This window comes from Felis catus, chromosome C2 (genome assembly GCF_018350175.1).
Source record: "Felis catus isolate Fca126 chromosome C2, F.catus_Fca126_mat1.0, whole genome shotgun sequence".
NCBI classification, from domain to species: Eukaryota; Metazoa; Chordata; class Mammalia; order Carnivora; family Felidae; genus Felis; species Felis catus.
In genome coordinates, this window is record NC_058376.1 from 136,608,576 (window position 1) to 136,633,725 (window position 25,150).

General features: G+C 41.2%; 1 protein-coding gene and 1 non-coding gene across 6 annotated transcripts in view; both read left to right on the top strand.

The window, feature by feature from the left end:
* Positions 1 to 25,150, top strand: part of KAT2B (lysine acetyltransferase 2B) — a 103,505-nt gene that overhangs the window by 52,313 nt on the left and 26,042 nt on the right. For 3 of the 5 annotated variants that reach the window (XM_023260591.2, XM_045037670.1, XM_006936449.5), the window contains exons 5-10: positions 577 to 758; positions 8,367 to 8,558; positions 14,343 to 14,449; positions 18,342 to 18,467; positions 21,231 to 21,367; positions 23,864 to 24,072. In XM_023260591.2, coding sequence (XP_023116359.1) covers positions 577 to 758; positions 8,367 to 8,558; positions 14,343 to 14,449; positions 18,342 to 18,467; positions 21,231 to 21,367; positions 23,864 to 24,072 — 953 coding nt within the window. The remainder of the gene's footprint in view (positions 1 to 576; positions 759 to 8,366; positions 8,559 to 14,342; positions 14,450 to 18,341; positions 18,468 to 21,230; positions 21,368 to 23,863; positions 24,073 to 25,150) is intronic. The other 2 variants (XM_045037668.1, XM_045037669.1) reach the window with 2 other exon arrangements.
* Positions 24,948 to 25,054, top strand: LOC111556377. The gene has a single exon (XR_002735862.1). It is a non-coding gene; the product is annotated as a U6 spliceosomal RNA (small nuclear RNA).

Consider the following 25,150-nt stretch of genomic DNA (forward strand, 5'->3'; position numbering starts at 1 on the left):
TAGATTAGATGGGAGTGTTCTGCAGAAAGATTAAATGAATCCACAGATTCTTTTAAAAGCTCATAATTCTGAATAAGAATTTTTTTCCCCTTGGTAAGCTTGCCAAAAAAAGTGATAGTAAAGAGTTTAAATTCTGTTGGTTTAGTTCAATGGAAGACCTGCTGGTGGCCTTTGGATTCACATTTTGGTAATGCAAAAACATAATGTTTATCCAAGAACCTCATCGTATATAATCTATGTGGATAGTGCAGGAAGAATTAGTTTACAAAATAGTCCTATTTTCTCGTTTGAAAGGTTTTGACCTTTTCAGTCTGTGAGTTTGATTTTCTGTGACGCTTGAGGATTGCAGCAGGCACAGAATAGCAACTCACAGCTTCTCTGTCTTGTCGCTTTTCATCCACTGTGATCTGTGGTGCAGTTCCCTCCGGGCATTCCTGTTTTCTAATAGGGAAAAGGAAGAGGCTTTGTGCGTAGAGAAGTGTCTGTTCTCTTGCTAATAACCGTCAATGGTGCTGTGTGGGTGTTCAGAATTAGTATGCATAACTATATGAATAAATGGCCTTCCCTCCTTTTAAGGGTGTGAATAACTTTGTGCAGTACAAGTTTAGTCACCTGCCAGCCAAAGAAAGGCAAACGATAGTTGAGTTGGCAAAAATGTTCCTAAACCGCATCAACTATTGGCATCTGGAGGCACCGTCTCAACGAAGACTGAGATCTCCCAATGATGATATTTCTGGATACAAAGAGAACTACACAAGGTAATCAGACGATCAGTTCCTTTCCCTTGGCCCTTGTAGAGCCTGTTGCAGACATAAAATTGCTGCCTGTGTCTGTGAGCCGAGGGTTGCCCAGTTACTGTGGTAATCCGTCAATTCAGAGAGAATGTTTCTAGAATGTAGCTTTTTATTAATGTCACGATATTTTGGGGGGTGAGAGATCCAAAGCACCTAGTCCTATACTATCCAGTATGACAGTTGATGGCTACATGGAGCTACTGAGCACTTGAAATATGGCTAGCATTGAGATTTCTAAGATTATACAAAAAATAGGAAATTTAAAAAAATGTAAAATATTTCATGAGAACTTTTTTTTAAAGTACATTTATTTTGAGAGAGAGAGACAGAAGGAGAGAGTGCACGGGGGAGGGGCAGAGAGGGAGAGAGAGAATTCCAAACAGACTTGTGCCCACAGTGCAGAGCCCAGTGCGGGGCTCTAATCCACAAACCGTGAGCTCATGACCTGCGCTGACATCAGGAGTCCGAAGCTTAACTGACTGAGCCACCCAAGCGCCCCTCATGAGTACTGATTACATGTTGAAATGATAATATTTTGGATATATTCGATTAAAGAAGATATTTTAAAGTCAATTTCATCTGTTTATTTTTACCTTTTCAATCAGATTGCTGGAAAATTTTAAATCAGTTATGTGGCTTGCATTATATTTCTATTGAACATCAGTGATCTAGATAACCATACTGTGACTCCGTAATTATTACATAGAAACCTCAATCATTTAAAAAAACAAAACAAAAGAACAATGACCATGAGTATAATAGTGGTAAAGAATTTTTATAAAGAAGGAATGATCACCCTAGTCCCAGAACCATGATGGAACTAATATCATTATACAAGTTGTCTTCAGTCTTTGCCCTTTAAATAATACTTTATATTAGAATGAAAAAATACATAGAATTTGCATCCTTTATGTCTCCCTACTTAACATCATATCAAATATTTTACCGGTTACACTATAGTCTGTTGGGTTGATGTACTATAATTAACCCATCCGTTTCCCTGTTGGTTGACATCAGACTGTGTCCTGGATTGCACATTTTCTCCTTAATGTGGGAATTTGTTTTTATTGTCTATGAATTACAGAATAATAGAATTAACTTAAAAAAAATCTTAAACATGGGCCACACAAAACAGGATGACTACATTTATTTTCATTTAAGTAAGAGAGTGGCTTGAATTATCCATTTTATTTACCTTTTTGTACTCCCCCCCCCCTTTTTTTTTAATTTTTTTTTCAACGTTTATTTATTTTTGGGACAGAGAGAGACAGAGCATGAACGGGGGAGGGGCAGAGAGAGAGGGAGACACAGAATCGGAAACAGGCTCCAGGCTCTGAGCCATCAGCCCAGAGCCTGATGCGGGGCTCGAACTCACGGACCGCGAGATCGTGACCTGGCTGAAGTCGGACGCTTAACCGACTGCGCCACCCAGGCGCCCCCTACTTTCCCCCTTTTATAGTTTATTTATTTATTTAAGTAATCTCTGTACCCAACATGGGGCTCGAACTCATGACCTAGAGATGGTGAGTCGTATGCTCTACCTACTGAGGCTCCTGACTCCCTCTTATATTTTATAGACACATCAAGCCTGTTTCAAGAGGTATTCCTGACTTAGAGTAGGCAATGTTTTTTTTTTTTAATTTTTTTTTTTTAACGTTTATTTATTTTTGAGACAGAGAGAGACAGAGCATGAACAGGGGAGGGGCAGAGAGAGAGGGAAACACAGAATCTGAAACAGGCTCCAGGCTCTGAGCCATCAACCCAGAGCCCGATGCGGGGCTCGAACTCACGGACTGCGAGATCGTGACCCGAGCTGAAGTCGGATGCCCAACCGACTGCACCACCCAGGTGCCCCTAGGCAATGTTTTTTGATAGTGCAAAGAGCACTTCTACCTAGATTATTTTCTATAATAGCAGATGACATGTAGGAATGAGATAAGCTTTTCCTCTCAGATCATTGACCTGATATTCATGAGTAATAACATCCCCTTTTCTCTGTCCTCCCTTCTTTTACAATAGATATAATTTGAGTTATAAAGTATTTCCTCTTACTAATTGACTTTTATGAGAATTACAGATATCTTCAACACCAATTTTTTTTTTTTTTTTTTTTTGAGAGAGGGCACGAGTGAGGAGGGGCAGAGAGAGAAGGAGAGAGAGAGAATCCCATGAGGGTCAGAGAGAGAGAAGTGGGGTTCACCTGAAGTGGGTCTCAAGCTCACCCAACACGGGGTCCGAGCTCATGAACCGTGAGATCATGACCTGAGCCAAAGTCAGATGCCTAACCAACTGAGCCACCTAGGTGCCTAGCATCAATTTTTTTAAAATTATGTCTTTATTTCTATACCTTCATTTCAGAATTTTGCATGAACAATAGGTCCTATAGTGTCTTAACTGTCATTTATAATAAGAGTTGAGAAAACACATCTATCAAAAATATAGGGACACCTGACTGGCTCAGTCAGTAGAGCATGTGACTCTTGATCTTGGGTTTATGAGTTTGAGTCCCATGTTGGGTATAAAGATTTAAAAAATCTATCTATCTGTCCATCATCTGTCTTATCTATCTTTGTCTTAAGCCTGCCTGTTAACGATTGGAAAGCTGAATATTTGCCAAAGGCAGACCCCTGAAAGTATTTACCACTACTAACAGGAAAAAGTGTTTCATCAAGAAGAATTAAATGTGAAGCAGCATGGAGATATTAGTGTATTTTAGAAAACTGTAAAGATACTATGTAGCACCTGGAAATTACCCGGAAATGGGTGGCACTTACAAATAATACTTAAGGAGTAGTAAAGTTAGAGATGGAGCTTTGAAATGAACAGTGGGTATGAATCCTAGCTCCATTTCTCGCTAATTCTGTGTGCTTTAAACCAGTCACTTCACCTCCTTGACCTTCAGTTTCTTCCTCTGTCCGAGCCTCATGAGTACTGAGTGTTGTGTGTAGCGTCTGGCACACAGAACAGGCACTGGGGAGATGCCTGGTCATCATTTTCCTCCCACACACGTTGTTCTCTAAAACTCAGCCACTGCCAGCGTGAGACTCTTAAGCTAGAGCACGTACAACTTAATGAGAGTGTCGTTGTTTGAATACGACTTAAGAAGCCAACATCATAGGGAATAGAAAGATAGCCACAGATTCCTTTCCAGCCCAGTATCCTGAGCCAAGGGCTGAAGGCAGAAGAGTGGAGTCTGACAATGGTGAAAAGAAACCTGCTGAGAGTCTGGAATGAATACACCCTGATGAGTTCTGAAACCTGCTGATTTCTAGGTGGAATGTAGACCAAGAGCCTCTGTTAATAATAAATAAGGAAACGAAGGTAGACAACACTCACCTCCCCCGCTTGCCCAGTGTCACGCCATGTTGATGAAGAAAGGGAAGTAGAGAGAAACAACCTGTGAAAATTATGAGAATCAGTAATTGTTTCAGAGTAAAACCTCACTGTCATGACCACTTAGGATTTTAATAAACCACACGCCACTATAGCATGGTGTCTCCTTGATAATAATCTTCTCGAAAATGGGTAATATTACAGGCTGCAGGCACCACCAAGCTTTATCTTGATGTGTAAGTGAGCCTCAGGACCTGTCATGCTGGTTCCACATATAATTTACAGCATTTGTAGCAATCAGAGCAAAGCGGTTGAACACTTCTTGGAGCTTGTACGTCAGCACGGAGGTGGGGTGATACAGGATTCTCTGTGGAAGAGACTGGATCCTGAAAATGAAAGAAAATGAAAGAAAATTTCCTGAAAGAAAACTTTTATATATTGAAAATATGACACAGTAATGTTAACATGTACTTAATAATAGCAATATATATCCCCCAGAAATCACTGTGGTTTTAGGGAAAAAAACAAACAAACTCTGAACAAGTATTTTGAAGTTCCCTGAATTTCATGATGGTGCACTAAGATGGTTTCATGAAGAAATAACCTGAAAATAAAGTGTCAGAGAAATGTGACTTCTTAAAATACATCTGACAAACAGAATCTGCTGTTGGAAGTGGCAAATATTTAGTCTTAGATGCTAAGTTGTGCAGACTGTCTGAAAGTTGATAACGGTCATCCCATATTGGGGAGATCTTTTTTTTTTTTTTTAATTTAAGTTAGTTAACATATAGTGTAGTCTTGGCTTCAGGAATAGACCCCAGTGATTCAACACTTACATATAACACCCAGTGCTCATCCTAACAAGTGCTGTCCTTAATGCCCGTCACTCATTTAGCCCATCCTTCCCACCCACCTCCCTCCAGTTTGTTCTCTATCATCTAGAGTCTCTTATGGTTTGCCTCCCTCTCAGTTTTTATCTTATTTTTCCTTCCCTTCCCTTATGTTCATTTGTTGTGTTTCTCAAATTTCACATATGGGGAGATGTTTTGTAGGAATACAGAGCAAGTTTGATATAACTAAGTTGATTTTTTTACATAACCATTGTTGTGTGTTACTGAGCGTTCATCATCAGGCATGTACATCTAGGACAGTATCAGGAGGCATGGAGAGAAAGTGGATGAGGTGAGAGGAGACCCTAGCCTTTTAGTTCAGGTGCACTAGGAGAGATCACAGGATTCCTACAAACCTTAGGATTTTCACGCCAGTAAGTAGGGCGGTGTGGTCTTCTGTGTTCAAGTTCCATAGTTCTGTTCACATTTTGAAGAAAGCAAGGTGCTTGCAAAGCATCATAATGGTGTCAAAAATCTGAGAGAGTTATTTGAACTACCAGTAAATTGCACACACATGCCATTCTTATTAGGCATGCAAAAATGAATGGACCGTATCCCTGTCATTACTTCTTAGATGACCTGACACCAGTCATTTAGGTAAAATCTTTTCTTACAGTTAAGTGTTTGGAGGAGTGTGTGTGCAGAGATGCACACAAATTCCCATTTCTTCTTTTCATCCCACTATGCGCGATGACGATGTCATTTGTTAAAACAGCACTAAAACACCACACGTTGACTCAGACTCTCTCTTATCATGCTGTGCACTTGACAGATTTATAAAATAATATTAATCTTGGAAGCAAAAACAAAACAAAGCTAAAAAGCATAAACTATGGTCTATAAAATGCTTCTTAGAAGAAATGGATGGAAGTCCATTACTTGAAACATTTTACTAGACGATAATGGTCTGTGCTGCCTTCCCCCACCCTGGGAAGATTGCATGGCCTGTTACGCCCTTCTTTATAACACTTCATGATTTTATGGTGATATTTAAAACCTACCATTGCTGTAGCAGAAATAACATCATTTTTAAGTAGAGTCTCAGACATCTGTGACCCCTTCACAGATGGAAATGCTCTGTAGACTCAAAATCAGCACCTCCCATAGATACATAATGTGAGCTGCAAATGTAATTTAAAATGTTCCAGTAGTTAACGTTTTAAAGAGTAAATAGGCACAGGACGTTAATTTCAATAATGCTTTGTTTTACCTAATGTATAAATATTACTGCACTGTGTAATCGACGTGAAAAATTATTAATGATATATTTTTATTTTGTGCTGTCTTTGAAATCCAGCGTGTATTCTATACCTACGGCACATCTCAATTCATTCACTCAATTTAAAATGGTTAAAGCTCAGTGGAGTCCTACCAAAGCAATAAAGTTATATTTCATGGAAAAATATTTCACACTAAAAGTAAATTTTAAATTGATTAAATGACATTACAAATTAAGCTTCTCAGTTGTCCTAGCCACATTTCAGGTGTTCAGTACTCACGTGTGGCCAATGGCTACTGTATCTGCACAGTATCAGTATAAACCGCTGTTTTGGACAGTACTGGTCTAAATTCTGAGAGTCTTCTGTCTTCCATTGCAGAGAATTGGACATATTTTTAATATTAAGTCTTACTGATAGTCTTGTGATGGTCTAAGTCTCATGAAACCGAATTTCTGATTATTAAGGTCTGTAAACTGTTTAACTCTTAACATTTGTCGTTTCGTGATGAGCCACTTGGCGGCTGGCCTCCCTTCAGCCCTGAATATCTTAGAACGTCATTAAGTGGCCATGGACTAATACCCAGCAAAGACTAGCCTTGAAGGTGATACAGTTCTGTGTGCAGTGCCTTAGGAAGCACAACATAAATGCGCTTCCTGGCCTTTCTGCTACCGAGGTCACTGTTTGTGATTTGACAAGATCAACACGTAAGAGGCCCATTTTGGAATTGTAACCAACAAAGTGACATTTGGGTGTTAATTAAGACAGAAAAGCCGAGAGAAGAGAAGACATGGTAGCAGGATTTTAAGGTCAGGTTTAAATTTAGGCAGATGAACTAACAGTAACGAAAGTTTTCTCTCCCAAAGATGAACCACTGCCATCACCACCACGCACAGGGGAAGTATGAAGTCATACAGAGTGAGATAAAAAAACCAACAAAAGTTAGGTAACCACTATTATTCCACTCTTTATTAAGGGTTTGAAAGTTCATTGGGAGCTTCCCAGTACCAGTTTGGGCTCATTAGAGCCAGCCTTCCCTCCCACTTTAAAGGAGATCAGGAAGGCACACAGAGAGGAGGGGGTGTTAATTTTTGGAAAGCACGTCCTGCCCTGGAAAGAGATATTTGGATCTGCTACCAAGGAATGAAGATCTGTGCAACGAAGCTTCTGACCCCTGGTCTGGTGCCACCCCCTGACCCCCACTGTACATTTGTGTTGCTGGGTCCTGGGAATTTGAGACCTTGCATCCTGGGAGACTGTAAAGAAAGAGGGCTGGTGTTGAATAAACTTGCATTCTCTAGCTTCTCTTGGGTGAGTGAGCTTTCCACATTGTATGCCCTACACAGCCAGTGTACCCCAGAACTGTGGTCTGATCTCAAGAAAGCCCCTGGTTTCCTTCCCTCTGGGCCTGGGCACACATCCAGCTTTTGCAATGCCAAAGTGCATTTTTAAGTTTGAGACTGAGTCATTGAAAATGCACCTTAGCGACAGATGGTGGGAGCTCATTACTTCCTGTGTTTTGACTGAGTTTTGAATAGTCTTGAAGATCTTTATCTTCCCACCAAGGCTTTGGGGGTATGTGAGTGCTGTGTAGGCATTTTAAATTTTACTCAGAGAACTAGATGGTGGAATTCTCATCTTTCACAAATGGGACTTCTTCAGCTTCCTCTTCTTAATTTCTTCTTTTTATTTAAATTACCATTTACGTACCAGAAACTCAAGTTGCACTGTGCACTTTCCATATGGTATCTCATATAATGCTCGTGATCACCCAACAAAGTAGGTATTATTGCTGTCCCCATTCTACAGATGAGGAAATGGAGACTTAAAAACATAATTAAATTCTCCAAGTCAAGCAGCCCGTTAAGTGGCAAAGCAAGGATTTGACCCCAGGTGTGTCTGACTACAGGACTCACCACGCGATGTTGCAGAATAGAATGGTTGTCCTCGAACTGGACCCAACTGCTTATATCGGGGCGAGCGAATCTGACTTCAAGTTCCATTAGCTGGCAGTGATACTGACCTAGTTTCTTCCCCTGTGGTTAGTGGTGTGAGAGTCACCATGCTTGGATATTTCAGATCATCTGGGATGTTGAAGGGATATTGATGGTGCTTGTCTCCTCTGACCACAGGTGGCTGTGTTACTGCAACGTGCCCCAGTTCTGTGACAGTCTACCTCGGTATGAAACCACCCAGGTGTTTGGGAGAACACTGCTGCGCTCAGTCTTCACAGTTATGAGACGACAACTCCTGGAGCAGGCGAGGCAGGAAAAAGACAAACTGCCACTTGAGAAACGAACTCTAATCCTCACCCACTTCCCAAAGTAAGAGAGCACTCCTGCAGGTCTTTGATCCTGGTGCTTGAGATCGATGCACACGTTCCAAAGCCTGTATCAGCCACGAGGTCAGGAATGATAGCAAAAGCGTCCCAGGGAGGAGGCAGAAGGGACCCTCTCCTTCTCACCTCCCTTTGTGAGTCGTCTTGGGAATTGCACAACGCATCTGTTATTAGCTGCAATCTGTGTTGCTGGCAGTTGTAGTTCCCTGAGCCCCAACTCATCCCACCCGAGTCATTGTGTCTGGGTCTCGGGATGGGGAAGCTGCCAGGAAGCTAGGGGACCATGGGGGAGAGTGGTAGAAGCAGTTTCCATCTACTCAGAAGTGGTGCAGGACAACTTTAGTTTGCTGGGTTTTTTTCCATCCCAGATCTCTAACCCTTTCTAAGACCTGGTGAATCACTCCTGCCTCAGCCACAGTCGGCCTGCCCCCTCACTCTAAACTAGACCCCACCAGTGGGCTGGAAAGGAGTAGAGAGACTTCCTTTAAAATGATCTTTGTACCTCTCTACTCAGTTTCTTTTTCTTTATTAAAAAAAATTTTTTAATGTTTATTTTTGAGAGAGAGAGAGAGAGAGAGAGAGAGAGAGAGCAGGGGAGGGGCAGAGAGAGAGGGAGACACAGAATCTGAAGCAGGTTGCAAGCTGTCAGCACAGAGCCTGACGTGGGCCTCGAACCCACGAACCGCAAGATCATGACCTCAGCCGAAGTCAGACGCTTAACCAGCTGAGCCATCCAGGTGCCCCTCTACTCAGTTTTTTAGAGAATATGCCTGACTCCTATGCACCTTGCTTTCTGTACCTGCCAGAGCTTCCAACATATAAATAATCACTTACGTATTTTTCAAATGAAAGAAGTGTGTCAAAGGACTAGGGAGTTGCAGTGCTATAATATTGACATTGGAAGTGCATTTTCAGTGCTAAGAAACAAAAGTTGAAGCTAAAAGGCTGACTGCTCATGAGAGGGGCTGAGGATGCAGTGGCCAACTTGTCATGGAGCAGTGACAGCAAGACATGAGTGAGACGGTTCATTCTGGGGCATCATTCTGCCCAGAGCAGCGCTTTGGTGTGGGGGAAGTCGAAGGTATAATTTGAAAGGACTTTCTAGGTATGATAGAGTCTTTCTCCCCCCGCCCATTAAGAACTGCTCATGTAGAGAAGAGAGTTTAAGAAAGGAGATATTCTTTAACCAAAGACTGATAATACCCTGTTTTAGCAGGGAAACTAGATTTTTATTAAGTTACAATTATTGTATTACCCAGTTTGTTTCTCAGGAAAGATAGCTTTAATTAAAAAAAATTTTTTTTAATGTTTATTTTTGAGAGAGAGTGTGAGAGACAGAGCACGAGTGGGGGAGGGGTGGAGAGAGAGGGAGACACAGAATCCAAAGCAGGCTCCAGGCTCCGAGCTGTCAGCGCAGAGACCTACACAGGGCTCCAACCCACCAACCATGAGATCATGACCTGAGCTGAAGTCGGATGCTCAACCGACTGAGCCACCCAGGCGCTCCAACATAGCTTTAATTTTAAAGAATAAATTAGGTCTAAAACAACCACAAAAATGGTTTTTTGATACAAATTGACTGAAAATTCCTTGGCAGTGTAACACAAATCTTGAGCCGTGGGTAGAGGGCATCATGGGTAATTCTGATGAGCTTTAGCTGAATGCCCAATGTTTGTACATAAATCCTAGCTTCCTGATTTTCAATGTATTATTAAGCAGCTGGTACCTGAGACAGGCATGACATGAACACTTTGGCGTTCTCCGGGAAAGAAGGTTCAGCACCACTGAAATTGGAGTTTGGGTGTTTACCCCTAAATGGCTTATGATCTCTGGGCACACTCGTGTATTCGGTGGCTGCCTTTTAGCTTTCCTTAGGGATTTAAAGCAATTTTCTTATTTCTCTATTACATTTGCCACATAAGCAGCATTTTACACTTTCAGATTACGGTTGTCATTCTGTCTCCAAGCCAAGGAACAAAGAGGACCCTCCCCCTACCCCACCTTTTGCGGTACTTAAAGAGAAATTTTAATTACCTAACATAGTAACAATTTTTCCCCCATCGCAAAGTCATCTTGCTTCTTGGAGATATTTGCTAATTATAACGTGTTACGTTCCTTCATCCCATAGTTCTGGCGTGCTTCTGCTACTGAGTTAAAAAAATCAGTGCTGCTTTTTTTTTTTTCCTTCTTTATTACTAATGGTAGGGTAAAACTACCACCCACTTCTCCTTTGAAATCCCTTGTCATTGAATATAACAACACTGGGCCCAATAGGGATTTATCCCCACAGCCTTGGCAGCTGAATCATGTATATTGAAGCTTGAGGTGCTGTGTGGGTCCTGGGCACTGTCTCAGACTGAGAGCTGTGACTGGCTTCATGCCATTGTGCGGGGTGGCTGTGGCTCTCACATGTACTTGCGGGGCTTACGTCCTTGTTGTCCTCCTCCTATGTGCCCTTTTCGTCCACTTGGCTTTAACTCGTGCCTCTCCTCCCATCCACCTACTTACAGGATTGTTTAAAAAATGTTTAGTGTCGGTATTTCATTCTACAAGTGATAAATGCACCTGCTGATGAAAATACGAAAATTTGATTAAGAGAGAACAAAGAAGCAAATGACTCCCCCATAGCCCTACCACTCTGAACTACTTTTAGTGTTTTTAGATATTTCTCTATTTCTCCATGTAGTGTGTTCTTTTATTCTATATACAATTTATATTGTGTGTGTGTTTATATATATATATACATAAAGCAAGCACTTTCTCATGACATTTCATGAGGCTGTTCTTTATTACAATGAAATAAATGTATTTATTTATACATAAATAAATACATAAAACACACATACATGTGCATATAAAATTATTTTTCCTAAATTATTAATGGCATTATTCCTTGATGAGTCTTTGGAGGGCTTTGTGAAGAGTGTTCTGACCATGTAATTACTAATAGAGAAAGAGCCTAGAAAAGGAAAGGAAATTTACTTCTGTGATGAAGGGCAGTTGGGAAAATCTTGAGGGCTGTGTAAGGTAGGAAAAGAGGAAAAGACCTCAAGCACCTTCTTTCTCATCAGCAAGATCAAAATGATCTCAGAATGTGTTGCTGTCAGCCTTTCCATAATTGGTAAGAAACACACTAAAATGTCTTAAAACGTAAGATAATGGTGGCTTGCTTAGGAAGTAGAAGTGACTCATGCAGTTTCTAGAAACCATGAATTAAACTATCGAGTGCAGGTAGGTGTTCATTCAAGTGGTTTGTTTTTAAATCTGAGATTTAACCTGAGCAGCAAGTAAAAAGACCCCTTAGGACCTTTCCCCATCTGTTTTCACTTATGCAAAACAAGCTTCTCCCATTCCTGAAACCATTTAGAATTTTGCAGTCATTGATAAATGAGAACAGTGGTACTTTTAGTGATGGTGATGAGGAGGATGATACAGATCCTTGATCAGTTATCCAAAACCTTGATACTAATGTTTCACAGTTCAAATTTACAATATTTTGTAAAGGTAATATATAACACATATATTATTAGGGCACCTGGGTGACTCATTCGGTTAAGTGTCCAACTTCGGCTCAGGTCATGATCTCATCGTTCGTGAGTTTGAACCCCCCCTTCAGGCTCTGTGCTGACAGCTCAGAGCCTGGAGCCTGCTTCGGATTCTGTGTCCCCAACCCCCTCTAACCCTTCCCCGCCCCTCTCCCTCTCAAAAATAAATAAACAAAAAAAAAAAAATTAAAAATAACGCATACTATATATCATGGCTTTAGGGATGCAGGCAATCCCCCTAAATCAAATCCATTTATAATTATAAAAATTATAAATAGTTTTATGTTTGTTTGGGTCAGATTGTTGCCAGATGGGTTATGGAAGATCTTTTTTTTTTTTTTTTTATGTTTATTTGTGAGAGTGAGAGTGAGCAGGGGAAGGGCAGAGAGAGAGGGAGAGAGAGGATCTGAAGCTCAGTACAGAGACAGATGGGGGGGGCGACAACTCACGAACTGTGAAATCATGACCTGAGCTGAAGTCAGAGGCTTAACCGACTGGGCCACCCCGGCACCCCCTGGAAGATCTTTTTTTAAAGAGCTTGTGGATTTCAGAATTTCAGAGACAGGAGAGCGGACTCTTCATATTCAACCTTTGTTACACGATTGCCGTGTGAACTTCGGGAGGGCAAGGTGATGGTTCTGTTCACTCTGTCCTAACAGCATCTGACACAGTATCTGGCGCTGGGTAGACACTCGGTCAGTGTTTGGTGAACGAATGAGTGGAGCATTTACTAGGGGTCAGGCACCATTTCGCGCCCGCACCTCAGCGTATCCCTCACGACTACCCTGCACAGGAATTACTGTTGATATTTCTGTTTTATGGAAGAGGAAGCTGAGGAAGAGGAAACTAAGAATGTGTCCCAGGGGTCACGGAAATTAAGTGTTGAACTTGGCAAATGGATTCTCGAGCCCAGGCTCTTAGTCTCTTTTCTGTATCCTTCCGCTAGAATTAATGTGCCTCAAGAAGAGGCTTGTCGGAAGGTCCTTCAGTACCAGATGTATAGATCTGTGTGTGTAGTTAAATCATAGCTCTTCAGTTTTGGTGTACAGAAGTCTAAGGTACTTATCAAAATGTGGTTACCCAGGCCTGTTCTCATGGACTTCAATTCAGTAAGCCCAGGTAGGGTTTGGTTATCCGTATTTCTAACAAGGTCTCATCCATTTGGTTTATAATATGACCGGAAGTATAACATAGTAGTCACTGGTTCTTTTTTAAAAATGTTTACTTATTTTTGAGAAAGAGAGAGACAGAGTGCGAGCAGGGGAGGGGCAGAGAGAGAGGGAGACACAGAATCCGAAGTGGGCTTCAGGCTCCGAGCTGTCAGCACATTGTCAGAGCCCAACGTGGGGCTTGAACTCATGAACCACAAGAGCATGACCTGAGCCGAAGTCAGATGCTTAACTGACTGAACCACCTAGGCACCCTGGTTCTTTTTAAAAAAAAAATTTTTTTTTAAATTAACTATTTATTTTTGTTAAGTAATCTCTGTGCCTAACGTGGGGCTTGAACTCACAACCCCTGGATCAAGAGTCATATGCTCTTCTGACTGAGCCAGCAAGGTGCCCCTCAATCATTTATTCTAATCCTAGCCCTGCAATTTATTAGTTGTGGAACTTTGTACCAGTTATTTAATCTCTTTGCTTGAAGTTTTTCTTCTGTAAAACGAGTATAATAATGGGTTCCATTTCATAGGTTTGTTAGGAGAGCACCTGAGTTAATAATACATCAACCACGTAGAACAATGTCTGTCATGTAGTAAGAGTAGGCGTGTGATAATAAAAATAAAATATGTAACTCACTGGGTTGGTATGAGGATTCAATAAGAAGTTCATAGAACAGTGCAGGCACATGGCAAGCGTTCGATAAATACTAGTTTTGCGGTGAACAATGACAGCTACATAGATGGTGGGAATCTTGCTCTGGGGCTCACTGAGGAATGCTCAGTGGGATGCATTCCTACTGATGTATGCTCTGTGCGTTCTATGTTATGTCAATCTGTGCAGAATCAAAAGAGAATAAATTTGTGGAAATGCATTTCTTTATTTGAATATACCAGGCCCACCCACAGATCATCGTTTGAGTCATAATTCGCGATCGTTATTTCTGAGTTGAAGGTGAGAGGCTGATGTTGGGGTGCTTGCCATAAATGGTTAGGGTTTTCATCCTTCTAGTAATATATTAGTAATATATTTTGATCTTATTATTGCTTTCACTCTTGTGTCTAGGTTTCTATCCATGTTAGAAGAAGAAGTTTATAGTCAAAACTCTCCTATCTGGGATCAGGATTTTCTCTCAGCCTCTTCTAGAACCAGCCAGCTAGGAATCCAAACAGGTAAATTTCTTTTTGCATAAATCAGAGAACAACCAGAATGTGTTAGTCACAGCTCACTCTGCATTTATTTGTGGGTTTTTTTTTGTCAAAAAATCGAAGAACAGAGCCGGCCCAAAAGTAACACCTTGGCAAATCTTACATGTGCATCTCGGTTAATGAAGAGAGCAGGTGCAAATCAGTTAAAACAACCCCTCCTTGTGCTATTGAGTTTGCTTAGCTTGCACATTAGGAGGTGTAAAATGCCGTACAGCTCGGCTCTGTAGTCAAATGCTGGCTTTTTAAAAAGACACTTAAAGTCTTGGTCAGTAGTGGCCAGATATGCCCAGGAATCAAGCCTTGGTCTGGTTTCGGAATGTGTGATGTCAGTTTCGTGCAGCAAGTTACTGTCATGGATAAAGGTAGGGTGGTGAGTGGAGGAGAGCCATCTTGAGTCTCAGGTCGTGAAGTTCTTCCTAGTGGGGCCAGAGCATCCTTGCCGTTGCTTTGGGTGGCAGCAGCTAGTATTTTGTGACGGAAGAAGGCATGTGACTTCTAGAGTCCCACTGATCCCAGAGAGAGGCTCTGAACTGCTGCCTTTGACGCTAGGAAGACTCGGAGAAGTTTGGCAAGAGATGCCAAAGCAGTCATTCCTATGTGGCCGTGGGGAAAGCAGAATGCAGAATTTCCATATTAGAGTTTTTAGTACATCTAGCTCAGTGTATAGTATTTTTGCCTCTAGCAAAAAAAAATCTTTTTTGCAAACGGTAAAAGTCACCTTCTTTACTGTACGGTTCTGTGAATTTTGACAAACACATGCAGTTAAATAACCACCAGTACCATTAAAATACAGAATAGTTGCTTCACCCCGGAAAATTCCCTTGCAACCCTCTGTAGTTCGTTCATTGCCCCACCACCAGCCTTGGCAACCACTGATTTGTTTTTTGTTCCTGGAGTTTGCTTTTTCTAGAATGTCATATGAATGGAATCATATGGTACACCATTTTCTGAGTCTGACTTCTTTCACTCAGCATAATGCATTTGAGAAGGTGATTAATAATGTTTTTCTTATCTAGCGCCTAAGTTTGGATGTAAATATAATTAAATCCCTACAAAGCAGAGTACTTAGGGAATGAGGTATTTTGGTTTGGATCAAATCCTTTTTGTTTGAATTCTTGTTTTTAGAGACCCCAGTTTCTAGCATTTACGGACATATCCTCTATAGTGACTGGGCATGTCCTCTGTATTGCTCTCTCTGTCCCTGTGCTGTTCACTTTGTCTTTATCTTATCTGGTTTTCAAATAACGTCTCTCCCACAAACCCTCTCCTTGCTCCTCCCATGCCTTCCAGCAAGGACTGCATCTCTTTTCTTCCAAACTTTCACAGAACCTTGAATATATCTTATCTTTGGTTTTCTAGCTTGGCTGTGTGGTGGCCTCACTTGTGATTGAAAATAATATTGATTTCTGAGGCTTCTCCCAAAAGAGTGATGTAATTGGTCTAGCCTGGACATTGAGAATTTTAAAAGCTCCCCAGGTGATTCTGATGTGCAGCCGTATTTGAGAACCGCTGTGTCACGCAGCACTTACCTTGTGCTGTCCTAACCCCACTTTTCTTCTGTCTCCAGTGAGTGTGGTGGTCAGAGGCTGTTTGCCACAATCATAATAACAGACTTCCATTAAGTCCTTGCCTGTGAAGTCTGCTTCATAGTGAATTAGCTCAAGCCCGGAGAAGTTGGTATTATTATCCCCTTTACATAGATGAGAAATAGAAGCTCAGAAAGGAGCACCAAGTTGCCCACAACCAGAGCTCCTAAGTGATGGAATTGGGTTTCATGCCCAGTCTGTGAAATTCCTCAACTACTACACCCCATGAAGAGCCAGCCAGACCTCGAGCCAGGCTTTCTAGCATGTGCTGTGAATGTGCCGGCAGATAGACGCTTGTGGGAGGAGTGAGTGAAGAGCAGTTTCCTCCTTCAGGCAGGAGGACACCAAAGCAATTCAGCAGGATCAGCTGAGTTCTTTGCTGGAGGGTCTTCCAGAGAGGATTCCTCTTTGTGAAAACTCCCCTTAATCCTTGCCCTCCCGGAATGCCTCCCTGGTGTGTTCAGCTTCTAGCGCATTTTATGTCTTCGCACAGGATGGAGAAGGCAGAGGTTGTGTCTGACTCTCGGGGAGGTCCACATTTATTTGTGTGGCTGAGGTTGTAACCCGGTTGAACTGCATTGTCCTCTTTAGTGTTACCCAAAGCTGTCAGAAGCAGGCTGCCTTCTCCTTTTTTTTTTTTTTTTTTTTTTTTTTTTTTTTACTGTAATTGCAGTGTGTTCTCTGGGGGGAAAGAAGAGTGTAATCATCTACTTAATTGGCATGTCTGCACATCTATGCAGCTGTGATAAATGACATTCGTAATGATGGCTCTGAAGTTTTGCAAGATACTCAAATGTCTTCAGAATAACCAGAGCTTCCCCTTTGTGTGCAATCACTCCAGTGCACTGAGATTCAGAAGGCCTGTTTCCTGGAAGGAAAGCCATATGTATGTGTGTATATATACACACACACATATATATATGGCCTGGCACTCTGGTATATTCTCCGTGCTGTGGAATGGTGTCTCTCTGTAAACTTACTCCATCACTTTCTTGGCTGTTCAGAACGTCCTCTGGGGACCGAACTGTGGCTGCATTGAAACTTAGTTGAACGTTCTCTCTGGGCATCTGGCTTTACTGCTATACTCTGTCCTGTACGTGACCAGTGCCACTGAAAATGTCTGCATTCTTCATCTGCTCTCACCACACTAGCTACAAATCAGCAGCACACTGGCAAAGCAATATCCTATTTCTGACAATGGCTTTTAGAAAAGAAAAGAAAAAAAGAAAAGAAAAGAAAAGAAAAGAAAAGATGTTTTTTTAATTTGTAAATATTCTCAAACTTACAGAAAAGTTATAACAATAGGACAAAGAAATCTGGTATATTCTATATCCTTCGCCCAGATTCACCACTTGTTAACATTTTGCCATACTTGGTTTATCATCCTCCCTTCTTTTTTTTTTTTTCTAAACTATTTGAAAGTTGCAAACCTCATACCCCTTTACAGAGCGCAGTGAATATCTCCCAAGAACAAGGACATTCTCTTACTTAACAGCAGTACAGTTATCAAAGTAAGGAATTTAAGCTTGATGCAATATTATTACCTAACCTATAGGCTATTTTCCATTTTTGCCTCTAATCACAATCCTGTGGTTTATAGCAATTTTTGTCTGACCTCAGGAGGCACATGATGTTGGCCTCCCTCATTAATTGTTGGTATAAGCTTGATCACTTGGTTATGATAGTGTTTACATGGTTTCTCCACTGCAGTGTTAACCATCTTTCCTTTTGCAATAAAGAAGTGTTTTTGTAGAGAGACACTTTGAAACTAGCCTGTCTTCATCGAAATTATACTCCCAAGGTTTAGCCTGCACAGATGATTCTTCCTTGAATCAATTATTACATGCTGGCTGTCAAGTGTTTTTTTTACCCCCTAACATCCATGATTCCTTCCTTTTTATTTATTGGTATTCTCCTATAAGGAAGACCTTTACCTTCTTGCCACTTATTTATTTATTTAATGATTCATTTATTATTGTCATGTTCATTTTGGCCCCATGGCTCTTATTTTATTTTAATTAATTCACTCATTTTTAAAAGATTTTATTTTGAAGTAATCTCTACACCCTACGTGGGGCTCGAACTTATGACTCCAAGATCAAGAGTCACATGCTCCATCGACCAAGCCAGCCAAGTGTCCCTCCATGGCTCTTATTTTAAAGATGATTTTGTTGTGGTGTTGGGCAGGAATGGGATGGTTGCATGTGCACGTGGTTCCTTATTGCTTAAGAAAGGAGTCACCTAATTCCTGTTTTTCTTTTTGGGGCTAGTTATCAGTCCACCTCCTGTAGCTGGGACCATTTCATATAATTCAAACTCATCTTCCCTTGAGCAACCTAATGGAGGGAGCACCAGTCCTTCCTGCAAAGGCTCTTCTGGGCTTGAGGCAAACCCAGGTAAGCTTGTAAGGGGGCATAAGAGAGGGCAGTGATTGCCATAGAAATCCTGTTATCTCAGGAGTGCAAAAGGTAGATTTAGACCAGCTACAGATTGTGTATGTCCAGGATTTTTATGGCTGGAAATCACTTTGAGCTGAATTGGTTAGTTACAAAATGCAACCCGAATGCAGAGTCTTAAACAACAAAGCAACCCAAAATGCAGAGTCTTAAAGCCATAATCATTTATTATCATAGCTCACTCATTCTGTGTTTCCTGGTAGGTTGTTGATCTCAGCCAACTTCATTCAGTCAGTCTTTGCTAGGCTTGCTCATGAGCCTACCTATTGACTGGGGGCTCTGTTCTGGGCTAGAGCACTTAAACTGGAGCATCTCTGTTCCAAATATTTCTCATCTTCCTCCTGGGGTCACTGGGCTGCTTTTCTTGGAGCAGAATATGTCCTTCTGACAATGGCAGAAGTACCAGAGAACAAGTAGAAATACAGTTTCTGGAAGCCTGGACTCAGAACTGGTATACCATCACCCCTGCCTTATTTTGTCAACTAAAGCCAATTACATGGTCGAACTCAGATTCAAGGGGTGGAGAAATGTACTCTTACTTCTTTTGTAGGAAGAACCACAAAGTCACATGGCAAGAGTGTGGATACCAGGAGGGTAAAGAATTTGGCTGCTAATGTAATCTGCCATGTGGGCAAAACCATCTCTTAACCCTAAAGGCATTTCCTAGTTACAGAATGTTTTGAAGGTTTTCCTTCTGTCCATGGGCTTAATATCTTGTCAAGATATGACCAAATCTTGACATTAGAGAAGTGTCAGGCCAGAGGAAAGAAGAGAATTTTAAATGCAGTACCACATATTTAACATGTGTGCCACCATTTACTTTCTCACTTCCAAGGGAGATGCCACTCATCAATGCAGAAACTCTTTGCCAGTGAGCTTGGATGTAGCCTCAGATACTTTCTTACAATGACACTAACAGCAATTTATCAAGTTTGGGGCATGTTATTATAAACCTTGGCTACAAAATAAATAGTTCAAAGCATTACTTTTTGGGGAATCATAGAATTTGGAGGCATGTTGGTCAAATGACTGAAAATATTCTCATTTACAACTAAAAAAGAGTTATAATAACAAGAACTCAACAAAAGCCATTTAATAAGTGGTATAATGTTTATGGAAGCATCTCATATAGACAAGATACATTACATTGTTCTGCTCCTTTAACTAAAGATGTGTGGAAATGTGCCTAGTGGGATTCACAAGTGAGGAATAATTAGATTTGAACATCTAAACAAATTTTAAACTTATTGTAAAAATAACTTTATGACATTTTATGACGGGGGAAAAAAAGAGGAAAAACCAACCATGATAGTAGAAAGGACAAACAAGCCACCATGTAATCTAAGGAAGAAAGTGGGAAAAAGTTCTCTTTGCCTTTGCCTGGCTTTTCCCAGCATGTGACATGTCGAGAATGGCCCTACTCACTTTGTGGGGTATCATTTTATGGCAAAAAAGTACTGTGAGAGATAAAGAGGGATTCATTTATTTATTTAAAGTTTATTTATTTTGAGAGAGAGACAGCACAAGTGGGGGAGGGGCAGAAAGAGAGGGAGGGAGAGAGAGAATTCCCAGCAGGCTCCACACTGTCAGCACGGAGCCTGATGTGGGGATTGAACTCATGAAACCATGAGATCATGACCTCAGCCCAAACCAAGGGTCGGAACCTTAACTGATTGAGCCACCTGGGTGCCCCAAGAGGGTTATTTTATAATGAAAAAATTAAATTCACTAGCAAAATAAACATTTCATTAGTATAGGTCAAATATATGTAGTCATACATAATATACACGTACCTATACATATACACGCATGCATACATCATAAAAGAAAATTTCCAGAACTGGAAAGAGAAACAACCCAATCAACCAATAGTTGAAGGCTTGAAGCAACATCTCTGAGTAATTCATAGTTCAAATGGACAAAGCTATCAAAAAAGATACAGAAACTCTGAAAACATAATCAGTAAGCTTACTCTAATGGATATACAGAGATCATTACTCCTAAAAGTCATACAATACACATTACTTTCTTTTTTTTTTTTTTTTTTAATTTTTTTTTTCAACGTTTATTTATTTTTGGGACAGAGAGAGACAGAGCATGAACGGGGGAGGGGCAGAGAGAGAGGGAGACACAGAATCGGAAACAGGCTCCAGGCTCCGAGCCATCAGCCCAGAGCCCGACGCGGGGCTCGAACTCCCGGACCGCGAGATCGTGACCTGGCTGAAGTCGGACGCTTAACCGACTGCGCCACCCAGGCGCCCCAATACACATTACTTTCAAGAAGACAATACACATTTACAATTAATTGGTCATATTGTAGGTTCTAAAGTAAGTTTCAGAAATTTTTGATGTTTTGTTATATGAACCATGTTCTTTGACCACAAAGGGACTAAATTTAGAGATTAATAACCAGTGATAACTGAAACCACCCCTTGCATTTGCAAATGAACACATAACTCATATAGCAAGTTAAAAAATTATCATAGAAAGTAGAAAATATCTGAATGTATCTGTGGTTGGTGATTATTGGGACCTCCTCCCTTCTCTTTCCCATCTTCCACAGCCACCCCTTCCTGGGTAAATGGAGAGTTGATTTCCATGCCCATCAATGTTAATAGAAAATTAGTTGGATTAGTTGTCACGTATTATCTGCTTTGTATTTACGATCACCCATTGTTTGCCCTTTTGTTTTGATCATCACAGGAGAAAAGAGGAAAATGAATGACTCTCATGCCTTGGAGGAGGCCAAGAAACCCCGGGTTATGGGGGATATTCCAATGGAATTAATTGACGAGGTCATGTCTACCATCACGGACCCTGCAGCAATGCTTGGACCAGAGGTCAGCAGGGTAAACCAGAGCAGCCAGCTGGTAACCCTTTTCTGTCTCCAACTGTTGGAAGTGGGGGTGGTATCACTGAGAGATAGCATGTTATGCTACCCTGGTTTACATTCAACCAGGTGGTCAAGGTGTGGAGGGCAAGAAAAGCTGGTGGAGAGGTGGTTCCCCTGGGTGGATATCACACCACAGAGAAATATGCTAATAATCTCACACAGCTGAAGGTCTTCCCACCTCCCTCAGCTCTTTAACTTGAAAAATTTAAATCCTGACAAATGTTATAAAAATTTCGTGATGGAGATTCATAGTTTTTTCCAATTTAATTTTTTTTATTAAGTTTATTTATTTTTTTGAGAGACAGAGAAAGAGAACACGAGAGGGGAGAGGCAGAGCGAGAATCCCAAGCAGGCTCCGTGCTGTCAGAGCAGAGTCCAATGCAGGGCTCAAACTCATGAACTGTGAGATCATGACTTGAGCCAAAATCAAGAGTTAACCAAGTGAGCCACTCAGGTGTCCCCCCCCCCCCCCGCCCCCCCCTAGTTTCTTTATTTAGATTCACCAATTGTTGACATGCCACATTTGCATTACCTCTGTTTCTCTCTCCTGTGAACCATTTGGAACCATTTCAGAATTAAATATAGATGTCACAACATTTCACACCTATTTTTACCTGTATTTCTTAAGATAAAGACTATTCCTTTACATTACCACAGTGTAACTACCACTCAGAAAATTTAGCCAGGTCACAACATTTTTTAATATATGGATTGGCAAACTACAGCCTACAGGCCAAATCTAGCCCACTGGCTGTTTTTGTAAATAAAGTATAATTTAAACATGTTGTCTATGTCTGCCTTGCACTACAAGAGCAGATTTGAATAATTAAGACAGCTGGTGTAGGACCTACAAAGCCTAAACTACTTGTTACCGGGCCCCTTTATAAGAAAGTCTGACCCTTGGCCTAATGTATAGAGAGCCCATATCTGAATTCCCCATATAACCATATTATGTCCTTTATAACATTTGTTGCTGTTGTTCAAGGATCAGCCAGGGATCATGAATTGCGTTTAGTTCTTTCTCTTCATCTCTTTAGTCTCCTTTAATCTAGAACAGTTCCCCAGTCCGTTTTTTGGTTTTTTTTTTTAAATGGCAGTTCCATTTTGAAGAATCCTGCTCCCTAGTTTTCCATAATGACCCCTTTTGGGTTTGTCTATTTATTCATGATTCGATTCAAGTAAAGCATTTTTGGTAAAAAATTTGCTGTTATCTCATTGCATGGCATCCACGGGCAGGGCAGTTTAAGACATTTGTGACAGCTTCCAGGAAATGAAGAGATGTGTTGGAGATTATCTTATAAAATATCTTGTAAAATTTTTTTAGCGTGGCTCTGCTCCATCAATTTTTAATTTGTCATGTTTCCTTAGATATTTGTTTGATAGTATTGAGGATAATTCAGAGAACAGGAATGTTTTAAGGGAAAGATCTCATTGTAAGATGATTATTCTCATTTCTTGTTAGATATATCCAGTCCTGGGAATCTAAGACTGTAGTACCTTTTCTGTACTTGTCTTTCAAGGAGTTAGTACCTTCGCAGATTAGTTCAGCTCGGTTTTTCAGCTGTGACGTGTGGATGTGATCACACATTTCCAGATTTGTTGGGTGGATTTGATAGTGAACTGGAGTTGGCTCGTATAGGCGTGCACAAGGCAGTTGTGAGCTGGTTGTTAAACGCAATGTTAGCTTGAAGCTGACCACAGTGGAACTTGGTCACCGGGGCAGCCAGCTGTAGACCAGCGGGATGAGCAAGTGCTACCGTTTGGGGCTGTTCTTCCCCGGGAGCTATTTGTTGAACATTTACCTGCACATCCCTGGGTGGATTAAATAGGATGGGGAGCATGAAGTGCCAGCACGGGATTGTGCCACCAGCTGTGGTGGAGAGTGGGTCAACAGATGACCCTCTGGAAAGAAAACTATCTTCCAAAAAGAGGTGCTGACACTGTAAACATGACTGCCACTGTCGGGACTGCAGTGAGAATTTGGGGGGTTCTGTCATCCTGAGGGTTCTACATAGTTCAGCCAGATGGGATTCCTCGAGACCAAAGAGTAGCACACAGGCCAAATCTGGTCTGCTCTCCCTCTGCTTTTAAATACTGTTTTACTGGAACACTATTACGCCCATTCACGTGTGTATGTCTGTGTGGCAACAGTGTTGACTAGTTGTCACCGAGACCTTCTAGTTACGAACTGGCCCTTTGCAGGAAGGTTTGATGACTCCTAATCTACAATAAGTATGCATGTACACATATAGTACTGTAATCTCTCAAAATGTTTTGTCTCCCTTTTTTGTTTTGTTTTCGTAACTGGTATATGTTGTTTGGGTCCCTGAAAATCCACAAATGAGCATCTTATTAGAACAAGTAAGAGAAACATTGAGAGATCCCATCTCCATTGTCTTAAGAGAAGAGCTCTGCCTAATTTCTATTGTCTCCCACATTGCAGACCAATTTACTGTCAGCACATTCAGCCAGGGATGAGGCAGCGAGGCTGGAGGAGCGCAGGGGTGTGATTGAATTTCACGTGGTCGGCAATTCCCTGAACCAGAAACCCAACAAGAAGATTCTGATGTGGCTAGTCGGTCTCCAGAATGTGTTCTCCCACCAGCTGCCCCGGATGCCCAAAGAGTATATCACACGGCTTGTCTTCGACCCGTAAGTGGTGCTCGACTGCCTGGCTCTTCTTTCTTTCTTATTTCCTTTTTAAATGAAGGAGGAACCACTCAGATACTAGAAGTCAGCCAGGGTCACTGAATCCTGCTGCCTCTTGTCCTGCCAGGGAATACAGAGCTCCATCAAGCTAAGTGCCATGCTTAAAAGCAGTAAGATTAATTGTTGAACAATTCATACATTTTTTTGTTAATAATAACGAAGGTTTCTACTTTGAGTGGCTGGTGACTATCCTGTGCTTCATTCATTACAGTAGTGAAGTATTAACACCAAGAAGGGTCCCACTTTTTTCATAGGCAAAAACATGCTTGATTTTGGTATCTTAACAAGTACCACTGTTGCTGGGTCTTAACTATGGGAAGATTCCTGGGCTATCAGACAGGTACATTTGAAAATCCATTGCTTTAAGTAAAACCCCAACAACAGAAAACCTAAAGGTCTCTAATTGAATGTATTTTAACGCATATAGCCCCACAGCCTATGTGGACTGTGATCCCTGCATGTGACCATTCATTGTGACATTTTGGAAGTTCTGAAGAGATGCTACAGTGCAGGTTTTGACGAACTGTACATGTGGATTTGTATTCTCTTCCATCATGTTTCTGTAATATTTTTGAGTAAGAGTAAACTCTTCAGAAACATGTGCCACATTTGTCCACGACTGTGCCTTCCCTCTGAACCCTCGATTTGGGACCCTTGGCATTGAGTGTAGCACCATTCCAGTACCGGTGAGCACCTCCACACATACTTTGTCCTTTATTTGTAAACCTCAGGCCCTTCGTAGGTGGCTGACACTTTTTTTGGATGAATGAAGTCTTGTGCAGGCAACCTTACTCTAGAGTCCACATTGAGAATGTTCTGTGCTGGCTTCAGCAGCTCATACACTAAAATTGGAACGATACAGAGAAGATTAGCATGGCCCCTGAGCCAGGATGACATGCAGATTCTTGAAACATTCTGTATTAAATAAAAATGAAAATAAAAATAAAAGAATGTTCTGCCAAGATAGTGGTTAGATAAAGGAAGCAGCCATAGAAACTCCAGAAAACCACTCCCCTCCTAT